This window comes from Solea senegalensis, linkage group LG7 (genome assembly GCF_019176455.1).
Source record: "Solea senegalensis isolate Sse05_10M linkage group LG7, IFAPA_SoseM_1, whole genome shotgun sequence".
NCBI classification, from domain to species: Eukaryota; Metazoa; Chordata; class Actinopteri; order Pleuronectiformes; family Soleidae; genus Solea; species Solea senegalensis.
The window spans coordinates 9,463,136-9,476,016 of NC_058027.1; the positions used below are offsets into that span (position 1 = coordinate 9,463,136).

Sequence of the window (12,881 nt, forward strand, 5' to 3'; positions counted from 1 at the left end):
TCTTTCGTTTCTAGTTTCGTTCTCTTTCCTTCTTTCCTTATCATATCAAACATTATTTAGCACTCTGAGATTCTTAAGAATGAAATGTGCTTTACAAATCAAATATAATAACAATATTATTATTATTATTATTATTATTATTATGTTTTAAGAGTATAATGTAATAATAATGATGAAAAATGTCCTTAAATATGTGGAACATTACATGTTGTCACTTCCATAATGATTATGTCACAACCGTAACGTTACAATTTGTTACGGTTGTGACTGTTACGGTTGTGACATTTTTAGCTAATTCCTAGCATAACTCAAACATGCTAACAAGTAAATGGCTAGGAACAGATGTTTGAACAGTTGTACACACAACAAAACATAATATTTTGTTTTGAGCCCCCAAAAGTGTATTTACTTGCAGATAATACGTGTACGGTTGTGACAATTATTAATGCAACATGCTGATTTTCAGACTTTGGAGCCCATTTACTTAAAAATTATGAGAGGTAATATCTCACCATGCAGCCATGAGGCGCAGGGATGCAGTGTCATTTCTTGGTCAGAAATTCTGGGGTGTGACTAAAACCAGGCTCCACCCATGTGGTAAAACAACTCGTGTTACGGTTGTGACGTGAAAGTGTGGGACAGCATTTTTTAAAGCATGTTTTGTAATTTTAAAAAAAACTTCAAAATGAATCTAAATGTTTTACATTCTGTTTAAAAGAAACCAAACATATATTTTAAAATACACTATTGGAAAAAATGACAAAATTCTTTTAAGTATTATTTTCATGGATTGAAATTTAGGGCTTAGAGATTGGGACAACTACTTCCCAATAGAAAGTACCTAGGAAGGTAGCATAAATGATGATTTTGTATATATTTAGCTTAATTACTAAATAGTTACAGTCTTGTGTTTAACTAGATCATAACATCATCTTAGTAAATATTGAAGGTCTGAATTCTTAATTGTTTTGTTAAATAGTTTTTTTATTGTGGGACAGCAATTTGCACGAATTCGGTAGAATGGCCCATATAGCTCATTCACTTAAATTATCACGTAAAATTATTTTATGTGATTCCTATCTTTTTCTTCTTCATGTGAGACAGGTGTCCCGTCTATTGACGGGCTGCCGCTGGCGAGTCGTCTTCCGAACTGGAAGGTCCGGAATGTGATTCCCAGCTTTGCTCGTCCAGGCAAGATACCCAAATTGCTCCTGTCGGCTGTGCAAGTGTAGGATGTGTGAAAGAAAAACAGCATCGTATGAATGTGTGAGTAAGTCTAAATGGGTGAAAAGGATATAGTGTAAAGCAACTTTAAGTGGTTATTGTGACTAAAACTGCCATATAAATACAGACCATTTCCCATATCTATATATCCAGCCCGAGACACCAACCCCCCGACACTTCCCCCTTGCTGAGGCAGACACCACACCTGTCTGTGGTGTGTGATGCTCGTTCCATGTGACCGTCCATTATTGATGAGGCAAGCTGTGTCTTGTAATTCTCCTGGGATAATGAGCTCACTGATGAGGTCACCACTATGTTGTTGTACTTACAGCGAGGGCTCTCACATGAAGGGCTCACAGTTCATGTTCCCATTCTTTCTCCAACTCCTCATGCATTTTTAAACAGAGCAGGCCTACAGGGAACAGTGGGCACTTTTAAGTAGAAGGAACCTGTTGACAGCTTACTTAAATGCATACTTAAGTATAATCTAAATGTTGTCAGATCAAGGTGATTCATTCACAACACCTCACCTGTTCTTCAACAACCTAAGAACAATCCTCATTGTATGAACTGAGCCATGGACACACAGGCAAATGAATAACTTGTTATAGCAACCACGCTAGCAAACAGATTTCTATTGACAGTAACATTTTGACATAACCAGAAAACAAAATTATAATCCGATTGGAATCATGTTTGTGTTCTCCTGATGAAATCAGTTTAATAATCTGTCTCCTTTTATTTCTGGTTACAGTATTGTTTTCTGAAAAAATATCTGACACTTTTGCAAAGTGTGTTTATGTGCTACTCAGTGCAGAAAAGGGACAGTGCAAATTAACACATTAACAGTGTGATTAGCAGATTATTATCAGTTTTTGAAAAAGATCTCTCCTCAATTTATATGTGAAGCGGCAGCAACATAAAACTAAACACTGTGATGTCATTTGTAGAGTTGTTTTGGCTTTGTCATTTACAACAAACTCCTCAGTCTGGTATGGATCTAATAATATGACAACTCTGGGATCTGGTTTTCTAGTACTTTGTTCGAACATGCTGCAGATTAAGCACAACGCTATGGGTTAGAAATAGATGATCTACAAAGAGACATTTTTTTGTTACTGATTTTAGTACAAACACATTTTTAATTGTTTTTCTGTATTTACATATCAAAAGAAGGTAATCATCATTGTTATATTCATATGTACAGCTCCAACAGCCAGGCAGTTTTATGAAACAGGTTTCCAAAAAGAGATCAAACTCGATCAAACACATCCATAACCTTTAAGCCATCCCTAATAACAAAATGACAAGCTAAGAAGATAATAGTTTAGGTGTGTTTTAAAATCTAAGTCCACCAATAAATCTCTGCTTGAAGCTAAATTGTGAATAGAGAATTTCTGCAAACCGACATTAGGTTTACAAACCTGGCGTTCCATCATCCACCTGCTGGCTTTACACAATCACAGATTGTTGTCTCTTCTCTCTTAATCTCATTTCTGTGCACTGATAAGCCTATGATTTTATATGTTTATCATGATTTGAATTGCACACTACAATAATTACAATGATGTAAAATACTTCATTTACATGTAGTAAATGAATTATTAACATTTATAAACGGCAGAAACAAGAAGTAATTTAGCAGATACTTCAAATTGTGGTAGATGTGGTACTATTTTGTACCACATCTATACTTTTGTTTGGCATGATCATTATTGGACAATGCACACTTCACCCAATACTAGTAAGACTAGCAGATTACTTCAAATGCCAATAGCCATCTTCACAACTTAATGGAAAGAATTTGAGCTTGATGCAAATTATTATATGTCCAAAAATAATATGCGACTGCACAATGAAAGTAAAAAACACATGAAAGAGACCAACCAGCAGAGCCTGCTCTTTCCTTACAAAACTGTGGTGTGAGAAAACAAAAATAAAACTTCATTTGCCTTAGTTATTATGAAAATGAAGAAAAATATTACATACTACTATTTATAATAACAAGGATAACAATAATACATATTTGTTTTTGCTGCTGATGTATTCCTAAATATCCCATGCTTGCCAGTGTGAACTTATTCTGATTAAAGGTGACAGTTCTTCAAGACAATGAGTCATTGGTACCTTCACCCAACACAAGGAACAGAGAGAGTGTGAGAGAGAGAGAGAGAGAGAGAGAGAGACAGCTAGCTTTCAACCTAAAAATATCCCAAGAACTCAAGAGCATTACAGCTCATCTTTCAGGTGAGTGTTGCTAAAACAATGAAACATGAGGACATGGTTAGAAAAAAAAAAGAGAAAAAAAAAACTCTCATCCACTCATATAATTGACAGTGAACATCCTGTTGCCTTGGTGATGGTAGAACGGCTGAAAAAGGAGGATGAGGCAGTGCTGGGGATGATGTTTCACTGGAAACTAAGCTAGAGAGATCCGACAGAATGATAAATTTACCTCTGCTGCTTTTCTCCCTCTGTGCCACCTCTCGCTCTCTCATGGTTGCACTTCATATTTGCTCCAGTTCCAGATAATTTATATGAAACTTGAGAATACCACAAAGCTGGTGTGCCTGTGGTGATAAAGTCTTACAAAAAAAACCACTGCATCAAGGACTTTGGGGTCTTGATGGATTGCCTCCATTGTTTGATTTTTTTGCACCCTTTTGTAACAAGAAAACAATTACGCTTTTACCTGCCCAGCCTGTGTTTACACTACACTGTCAAAGGATGTTCAACATCACTGGTGCCTTTCCCACTAAGAATGTGAAGTAATATTAAAGCTGTCCGAGATAACTTGAAAAACACTGATTACAAATTATGAATTTAAAAGTGACCACTATAAGGGAACTGTTGATAAAATTAGTCATCACAGCTACATTTCCACACACTTGTCACAAGCAAATTATTGAAAAGACAGTATAAGAAAAGTCACATATATACTTATACTTCAGCTTTTTTAACATACCCAACTCACAACTCACACTAGAGGCAGCTTACTTTAATATCTGGGCCGTTACAGTTGAGGCTCATCCCACACTCATCTGTGATCTCTGTAATCTCCGACAGGTCGTCATCTTCAAACTCATCCAGGCTGATGTCATGGGTCAACCTGGTTGAAGGGTAGGATTAGAGAGAGAAGGAGGAGAAGAAATACAATTAATGTTATTCCTTCATCACTCATTCACAGTTACAATAAATCACAAAATCTCTTGTTGACCAAAGGTTTTTGCCCTACATGGTGACAGCTCCAAGCCAAAATCCAAGCCTAACAAAGACAGACAGAAAAACAAACAAACAATCACGGCCAAAATACAGGAATGAAAATCATTGGAGGGACAATGCTTGATACACACCAATCAGACTGAATTAACATGAGCTAGGATCATGTTAATCCTCTCTCCCCCCCACTTTCGTGTGATATGCGTGCAGAGATGTCTGCAGATGGCAGGCCTTGTTTTGCCATGTCTAAAATCATGTCAGAGTAAGGTTCCAAAGACATTCGAACCACAGGTCACTTTGGATGCTCTTGCCAGAAAACTTCCGGTCGGACAATATGAAAAAACAGACATTTTTCCATTTCAAATGATAACTCACACCCACACACTGGTCAGTGACAGTGGCAGATATTGGACTATAGTTGCAACTATGTGAAGCAGACTTTCCTTGTGTGCTGGTTAAGCACTAGCAGTTTGAAAGCTTCACATTGCCAGAGATGAGTAGACTGAATCTTATGGCAATTGTGGAGTGGAATGCTTAATCACAGATGGCAACTCAGTCTATGAGCTTACAGTAGCAAAAATCATATCAGACTGAACTAATCCTGTCTTGATGACTGAAATTAAAAGTTTGAGTTACTAAGCCATAGTTCTCTATGCCCCGTAACACATGTTACGACCGCAGGGTTGTGTTTCTTTATCCTATGTGTATGTGTCTTCATGTCAGTGTGAGAGGGGTTGCAGGTGTGTATGTTTGAGTGAATGACGTGTGTGTGAATGTAGGTGGATCCTGGGAGCTGATTGGTCCTGCACAGGAGTTTCGATATAAGAGGCCTGATCATACCAGCTGCAGTGGACTTCCTTGAACCACTCACAGCCAGACTGCCAGCAGATGTTTTTGAACTTGTTTTTAATAAACCCTAAATGGTTCGTTGCTGGAGTCTCAAAACTCTTGTTGAAATCAGGTTTTCCCTAAGGCCTGGTCATAACACACACAAAAGGAAGTTACTTAATCTATAACCCAACATGAGACAAACCCCTTTTTATCATTGTCAGAAGCCAAGTTGTTCAGAATAATTGGAAAAATCATGAATGAGCTCAGTAAATTTAAGGGCATGAAATTACTGTTTTCTTGTGTAGAGGAAAAAAAAACATGATTCAGTATTTCAAAATATATAGAGTAAAATTGGTGAAATATCAGGATTTATTTTGCATGGCATGTTTTTTTTAGCATATAATATTATACAAACTGAAACTTTTGGTGGCTTAGCATAGACATGTCAGTCCACTAAATGGTACTAATATTTTGCAATATTGTAACGTGACATTTGTATTTTGAAGTAAAGTTTTGATCTCTCCTGCAGCTACCCAGCCTGTCTGTAGCAGGATTCAATTAGCCTCCAGTAAACAATGCTTCAGATTTCCCCATTAGTAATTATGTCCGCCTGTTATCTTTTTACCAAGCAACCTCCTGGGTAAAACAGCAAGAGACAGAGCAGAACAATGTTATTAGAGAGAGGGAAGAAAAGAATGACAGCAATCAAAGGAGAACAGTACGCTGTCACAAAGACCTGGTGAACTGGAGGACTACATTTTCCTTGTTGCTGCATGATGCTAATGTCATTTGTGGCTACACAGACATTGCAGCTGTTTCCTCCTGCACATGCACAAAGCTGCACCCATCTTTAGTCATCATGTGTAGGGTGTGCATGGGAGTTAAATAGCGGAAGATGAAGCATGTGGTTACCACTTTAATGAGGGCCTGAAGGAGGGAGCAGAAAAGGAAAAAATAAAAGAGGAAGATGAACAGAGTAGCAATTCAACTGAGAAAGAGTGAATCATCTCTGAGGATGTACTGTATGTTAGGGATGGACATAAATATTTGATTATTCATTTGACGACTATTTGTAACATAAACTGATTTGTTTACTTTTACTAAAAGATTAGGTTTACAGTTCATAGACTGCATGCATTTACAGAAGTGAAATTTAAGAATTTAAGAGGTTTCTTGAATGCATCTTGAAGTTGTTCCTCCAAGCTCAACACAATGTGGACCCTGCGGAAGTAATGACATTTCCTCCTTTTAGACCATGTGGAGTTAGTAAGAGTGTGGAATTGCTGACTTGAAACTTACTTCACAGTCAGGGTGTATGGGAAACACTGGTTAAAATGTTACACTGTGGCAGGATGAGGAAAGGCTGAGACTTAGGTGAGTTTCACAGGTTTATTCAGTATCTGTTAACAGCGAGAGCACATGTGCCCCATACAGCAGATATATATATACACAGAACCACCCCTTACCCAGAAACCCACTGGGTGAGAGAACACACCTCTGAGTGCCCGCCACACAGCCCCCCCCCGAACATCCAGAGGGAAACCCCAGGGTAAGAATCAGTACCTCACAGGAGGCTTAACCAGTCTGCCATAACGGGTACGCCGCCCCACGTCCGAAACCACAGGGGGGCGACAGGCAGGAGAGAAATCGACCACAACAGGGTCCAACGTAGGACACACAGCCGGAGAAGACACAACAGGGGCCTTGGACGGGGGGCGACCCCGACGGGGAACCCGGGCCGGTAACACTTCTTCACCGGCCACGAAATGAGCCGGCTTGAGTCTATCCAACGAAACACGCTCTCGACGCCCGCCCATATCCAGCACAAAACTTTTCGAGCCCGCCTCCAGCACCCTAAACGGGCCATCGTAAGGAGGCTGGAGGGGCGACCGGTGAGCGTCATGCCGCACAAAAACAAAACGGGCCGTCCCGAGCTCTGCAGGCACAAATGACCGAGGAGAAAAGTGGTGAACCGGCACCGGAGCAAAAGCGGCATCAGACGGAGGACACGCAACAGGAAAGGAACAGGGGGCCGAGCTCGCAGGCAAAAACTCCCCTGGAACACGGAGCGGCTGTCCGAGGACCAACTCTGCGGGTGAAGCATCCAGGTCCTCCTTAGGAGCTGAGCGCAACCCAAGCATCACCCAAGGCAAACGATCCACCCAGTTAGCATCAGAGAGTGCAGCACGCAACGACGCTTTAAGCGACCGGTGAAAGCGTTCACACAAGCCGTTAGCCTGAGGATGGTATGCGGTAGTACGGTGAACCTGCGTCCCCAGAGACTTTGCCAATGCAGACCAGAGGTCCGAAACGAACTGAGAGCCCCTGTCAGAGGTGATGTCCGATGGGGAACCGAAACGCGCGACCCAAGCAGAAAGAAACGCGCGTGCCACGTCCGCGGATGTCGTGGAGGACAGAGGAACCGCCTCTGGCCACCTGGTGGTCCGATCCACCATTGTGAGCAGGTGCGTGAAACCCTGTGAGGGAGGTAGAGGTCCCACCAGGTCAACATGCACATGGTCAAAACGCCTGGCCGGAAACGGCTCGAGGGGCGCCCTAGTGTGTTGGTGAACTTTAGCGCGCTGACAAGCCACACACGCGGCTGCCCACTCCTTGACCTCTTTGCGCAGGCCAGGCCAGACAAACTTAGACGCCACCAACCGCACCGACGCCCGGACCCCTGGATGAGAGAGTGAATGAACCATATCGAAAACTCGACGGCGCCAAATGACTGGCACGACCGGGCGGGGACGGCCAGTTGAGACATCGCAAAGGAGGGCGGGACCACCGTCTTGCACCACCGCCTCCTCCAATGTGAGACCGGTACTGGTGGACCTAAGTGCAAGGATATCGGGATCACCAGGCTGATCGGCAGCCATAGCGGAAAAATCAACCCCTAGATGCACAGGACACACCAGCACCCGCGACAGGCAATCCGCAACAGGGTTCGCTTTACCCGCCACATGCTGAATGTCTGTCGTGAACTCGGAGATGGCTGCCAAGTGGCGCTGCTGGCGAGCAGACCACGGCTCAGTCACCTTCGCCATAGCAAACGTTAACGGTTTGTGGTCGACATAAGCCGTGAAAGAGCGGCCCTCCAGCAGGAAACGGAAATGGCGGGTAGCCAGGTAAAGCGCTAACAGTTCCCGGTCAAAAACGCTGTATTTGCGCTCATTGTCTCGCAAACTACGGCTAAAAAACGCGAGAGGCTGCCATGCACCAGCCACACGCTGCTCGACCACCGCCCCCACAGCCACGTCCGACGCATCGGTTGTGAGAGCAATGGATGCCCGAGACGCAGGATGCGCTAGGAGCGCCGCGTTTGCCAGGGCAGACTTAGCCCCATCAAAGGCCTGAATGCGTTCAGGGGTCCAGTCGACCTGGTCGTTGGCCTTCTTCAGCCTCAGGGCCCCATATAGAGGCAACAAGAGGTGGGCAGCACGAGGTAGGAAACGGTTATAGAAGTTCACCATGCCCAAAAACTCCTGCAAGGACTTGACCGAGACCGGACGGGGAAAATCCGCCACCACTTGCACCTTAGAAGGCAAAGGAACCGCACCCTGCGACGAAATGCGATGGCCCAAGAAATCCATCACCGGCAGTCCAAACTGACATTTTGCTGTGTTGACAATCAAGCCATGTTCATCGAGGCGCTGGAAAACTTGCTTAAGGTGCGACACGTGCTCATCAGCCGACGGGCTGGCCACCAAAATGTCATCCAGATAGACGAAAACGAACGCGAGGTCACGCAACACCGAGTCCATCAGCCTCTGAAATGTTTGTGCCGCGCCCTTGAGGCCAAACGGCATGCGCAGGAACTCGAAAAGCCCGAATGGCGTAATCACCGCGGTTTTGGCCACGTCCTCCGCGCGCACGGGAACCTGATGATAACCACGCACCAGATCCACCTTAGAGAAAATCGTCATTCCCGCCAGGCGGACCGAAAAATCCTGAATGTGCGGAATGGGATAACGGTCATGTGCAGTAATGTTATTCAGGCGGCGAAAGTCACCACACGGCCGCCAAGACCCATCCGCCTTGGGCACCATATGGAGCGGCGAGGCCCACGGGCTGTTCGAACGCCTCACGATCCCTAAACGCTCCATGGTAGCGAACTCCTCCTTAGCCGTAGCTAATTTAACAGTGTCAAGGCGCCGCGCGCGTGCGAAAACTGGCGGACCTGTAGTTGGAATGAAGTGTTCTACGCCGTGCTTAGTAACCGCCGTAGAAAACGCGGGGGTCGTTAAAGACGGAAAATCTGCCAGTAAACGCTGAAAAACATCATCCGATGCCGCAAAGTTAGCGTGTGTTAACGGCCCGGAGCCCCCTGTCTGACATGGAAAGGTAGCAAAAGACACAGCATCAATCAAACGGCGATTAGCGACATCCACCAGCAAACCATTAGTACAGAGAAAATCTGCCCCGATAATGGGAACTGTAATGGAGGCTAACACAAAGTCAAACTGAAATTTGCGTCCATTGAAACAAACAGTCACAGACCTGGTACCAAATGTCTCGATAGAGGAGCCGTTGGCTGCACTCAACCGTGGGCCGCTGCCACGGGCCGACAGGTCCGCTGGTGCGGGGGGAAGAAGACTCTTCTGGGAGCCGGAGTCCACCAGAAACCGTCCACCTGACAGTGTGTCTTTAACAAAAAGCAGCTCCTCTCGATCACCAGCGCCCACAGCTGCTATTGAGCGCCGGCTCCGCCGTTTCCCGGTGCCTCGAACGCGCACGGAGGAACGCAGCGCCGAGCCTTGCCGCCAAAACGCTGGTGGAAGAAACACAGGTCTCCTCGCCGCCTTCTGGTGGAGACTCCAGCCGTCATCGCCGAATCCGCGCCCTCCACCGTGGGCTGCAGGTAATCCGACGCCACACTCTGTACGGAAACACGTCTGGAAGTCAGCAGGATCCGATCCGCTTCCTCAGCCAAACCGCGGAAGTCGCCAGCGGCCAGGCACGGGGAGTTCGCCAGGGCTGTGCGCACCGGCAGCGGGAGTTGGCGCAGGAAGATATGCGGGAAAAGGAAACCACCGTCCTCCGTGCCCAGTAACGACAGCATACCATCCATCAGGTCCACCGCCGAACCATCGCCCAAACCGGGAAGCGAAAGCAGCTTATCCGCTCTTTCCGCGGGAGACAGGCTGTAGCGACGGAGGAGAAACTGCTTGAGCGCGGCGTACTTTCCGTGCCGCGGCGGGGCGCGCAGGAGCTGCATCACGCGGCGAGTGGACTGCTGATCCAGTGCCGCGACCACCAAATAATACCTGGAGTCGTCAGCCGTTATTCCTCGCAGGTGGAAAAGCGCCTCGATGTGCTCAAACCATGGAGCAGGGTCACTCTGCCAAAACTCCGGAAGCTTCACCGGCCCGGTAAAGCCGGCCGGCGGGAGTTGGGCCATGGCTGAAGAGGAGGCATGTCCACTGTTTGCCGAAGAGGAATCACACTCCTCTGCTTCGTCGAACATGTTCAAAACAGGGTCACCAATGTGGCAGGATGAGGAAAGGCTGAGACTTAGGTGAGTTTCACAGGTTTATTCAGTATCTGTTAACAGCGAGAGCACATGTGCCCCATACAGCAGATATATATATACACAGAACCACCCCTTACCCAGAAACCCACTGGGTGAGAGAACACACCTCTGAGTGCCCGCCACAACACCATGCATTTTATAATCCTTAGTATTGACCAAACCAAAAACCTCATTAAGCAGCTGCATGTCATTACAACTCAAGATCACAACAATGACATTACTCACATAAAGATAAACACCCTGCTATGAAACCTACAGCCTGATGACAGGAAAGTATGTTCTTTTTCTCTTTAGTCAGGAATATCATTAATTTACTGACATTTTTTTTGGTCTACCATTGAAGCAAATATCAGAACTCAGTATCAGCAGATATTATACAGTAAAAAGATCAGATCAGGACTAAAAGAAAAAATAAATGATTGGAACATCCCTGTGTGGAGCGTTCGATATTAACTGAATTGATTTTAGTCCATCACATTATCTTCTAATGAAGTGTAAATATTAAAGTAGGCTTAATAAATCACAGCTGCATATTCTACACTTTTTTGTGTCGTTACCTGTCACTATAAATATATCTTGATGAAGCATTATCAAATAATCATTGTGGTTGTGTAGTTTTTCATGCTAAAATAAAATACAGCCTTGTTCAAGTCAATCCTTTCTGCCAAATGATACATTTCCTTATCTATTCCCACCAAACATATTCACCACTAAGTAACAATACAGTATCTGGCATAAGATATCATCTGAACTTGTTTTATTTTGTCCTCTCTGATGCTTCTGTGTGGATTGGAGACACTGTTTCACCTTAGAATAGCAACAACTATGAGCTTATTAGTTTACAACACATGTAATTTATTACAACACAGACACAAATTCCTTGGAGAGGAACACAATCAATAAGCTCCTCAGTGCCTACCCAATATGAGCCTCACTTTCCAAAAGGAGTGGAAAGGTTGCAGAAGCATGACTACAGACAAGATGCATGAATGCCAATCATGGCCAATGCTGTTTCATAGGTTTTACAAGCAGATTTACAAGTACAAAAGTGGAGGAGAGCCTAAAGAGTACTAAACAAAGAGGTGAAAGGAAATTATTCCAGGACTGATCAATCCCTGAGGAAAGAGAATCATGAGGACAAAACAAAATGGTAGGAGGGAGGAATGAAATGCTGGGAGATAAACCACCAGGACAGGGTGACCCCTTTGCTGCAGTGAACTGAGGGTAAGGAGGAGTGTAGACACTAGAAAACCACCAGAGTGTATAATACAGAGCAGATTATGTTTCCACACATCAAAGCTCGGACTTCACATGGAAGCATGCAAGGGGCACAATTGTTTGTGAATGAAGCAGGCTGCACTGTCACATCATGTGTAAAAACTCCTGTTCTAAATGTTGGAGATGTTTTGTTTTTCAAAGTCATTTGAGGATTTCCTTGTCTCCAAATTACACAACAAACTGTCTTTTATTAATCATATTTAACAATAGACCATATCTTATTCCTATTCCTATGACTAATGGTTTAAATAATATTGTGAGTACATTAATAAGCAACAATTTTATTAATTGTCAGTAGTTATTATTGCCTCTGATGGAATAGGCTTTGGACTGTAGGTCAAGCAACACTTGATAGAAGTAGCATGTCACAGTAGATTCTGAAATAAGATAAGATATATCATGATTCCAAGGACCAAAATATCCATTCATGCATCCCAGAAAATCAGCAGACCAATCTATAGTGGCAATCACTAGTAAAGAGCACTCTTGTGGATCTATCCCAGGAAAAACTGTATAAATATGGCAAGTGCAAGCTAACCTACACTTTTATTTAGGAAATGTGAGAACAGGAAGAGGGGTAAAACAGTAAAAGGCCCACTGAGCTGCCATAAATCCCTCACATCTTTGCATTTGCACTCAATCAGAAACTATCTATATGCACACATGTCCAACAAGAAAAAAAACATCCAAAGGCCAAAATATCCTCTCTGGGATTGTATTCCTGAACTACACATTGCAATCATCTCTCACATACTCACAACAACCTGAGCGATCAATGCATGCTGACCCAGCAGAC

General features: G+C 44.0%; 1 protein-coding gene across 4 annotated transcripts in view; it reads right to left on the reverse strand.

Annotated features, from left to right (window-relative positions):
- mapk8ip1b (mitogen-activated protein kinase 8 interacting protein 1b) overlaps window positions 1-12,881 on the reverse strand; it is a 48,428-nt gene that overhangs the window by 23,828 nt on the left and 11,719 nt on the right. For 3 of the 4 annotated variants that reach the window (XM_044030299.1, XM_044030297.1, XM_044030298.1), the window contains one exon: window positions 4,222-4,333. In XM_044030299.1, coding sequence (XP_043886234.1) covers window positions 4,222-4,333 — 112 coding nt within the window. Of the gene's footprint in view, window positions 1-4,221; window positions 4,334-4,459; window positions 4,480-12,881 lie in introns of those variants that run through there. The other variant, XM_044030300.1, reaches the window with a different exon arrangement.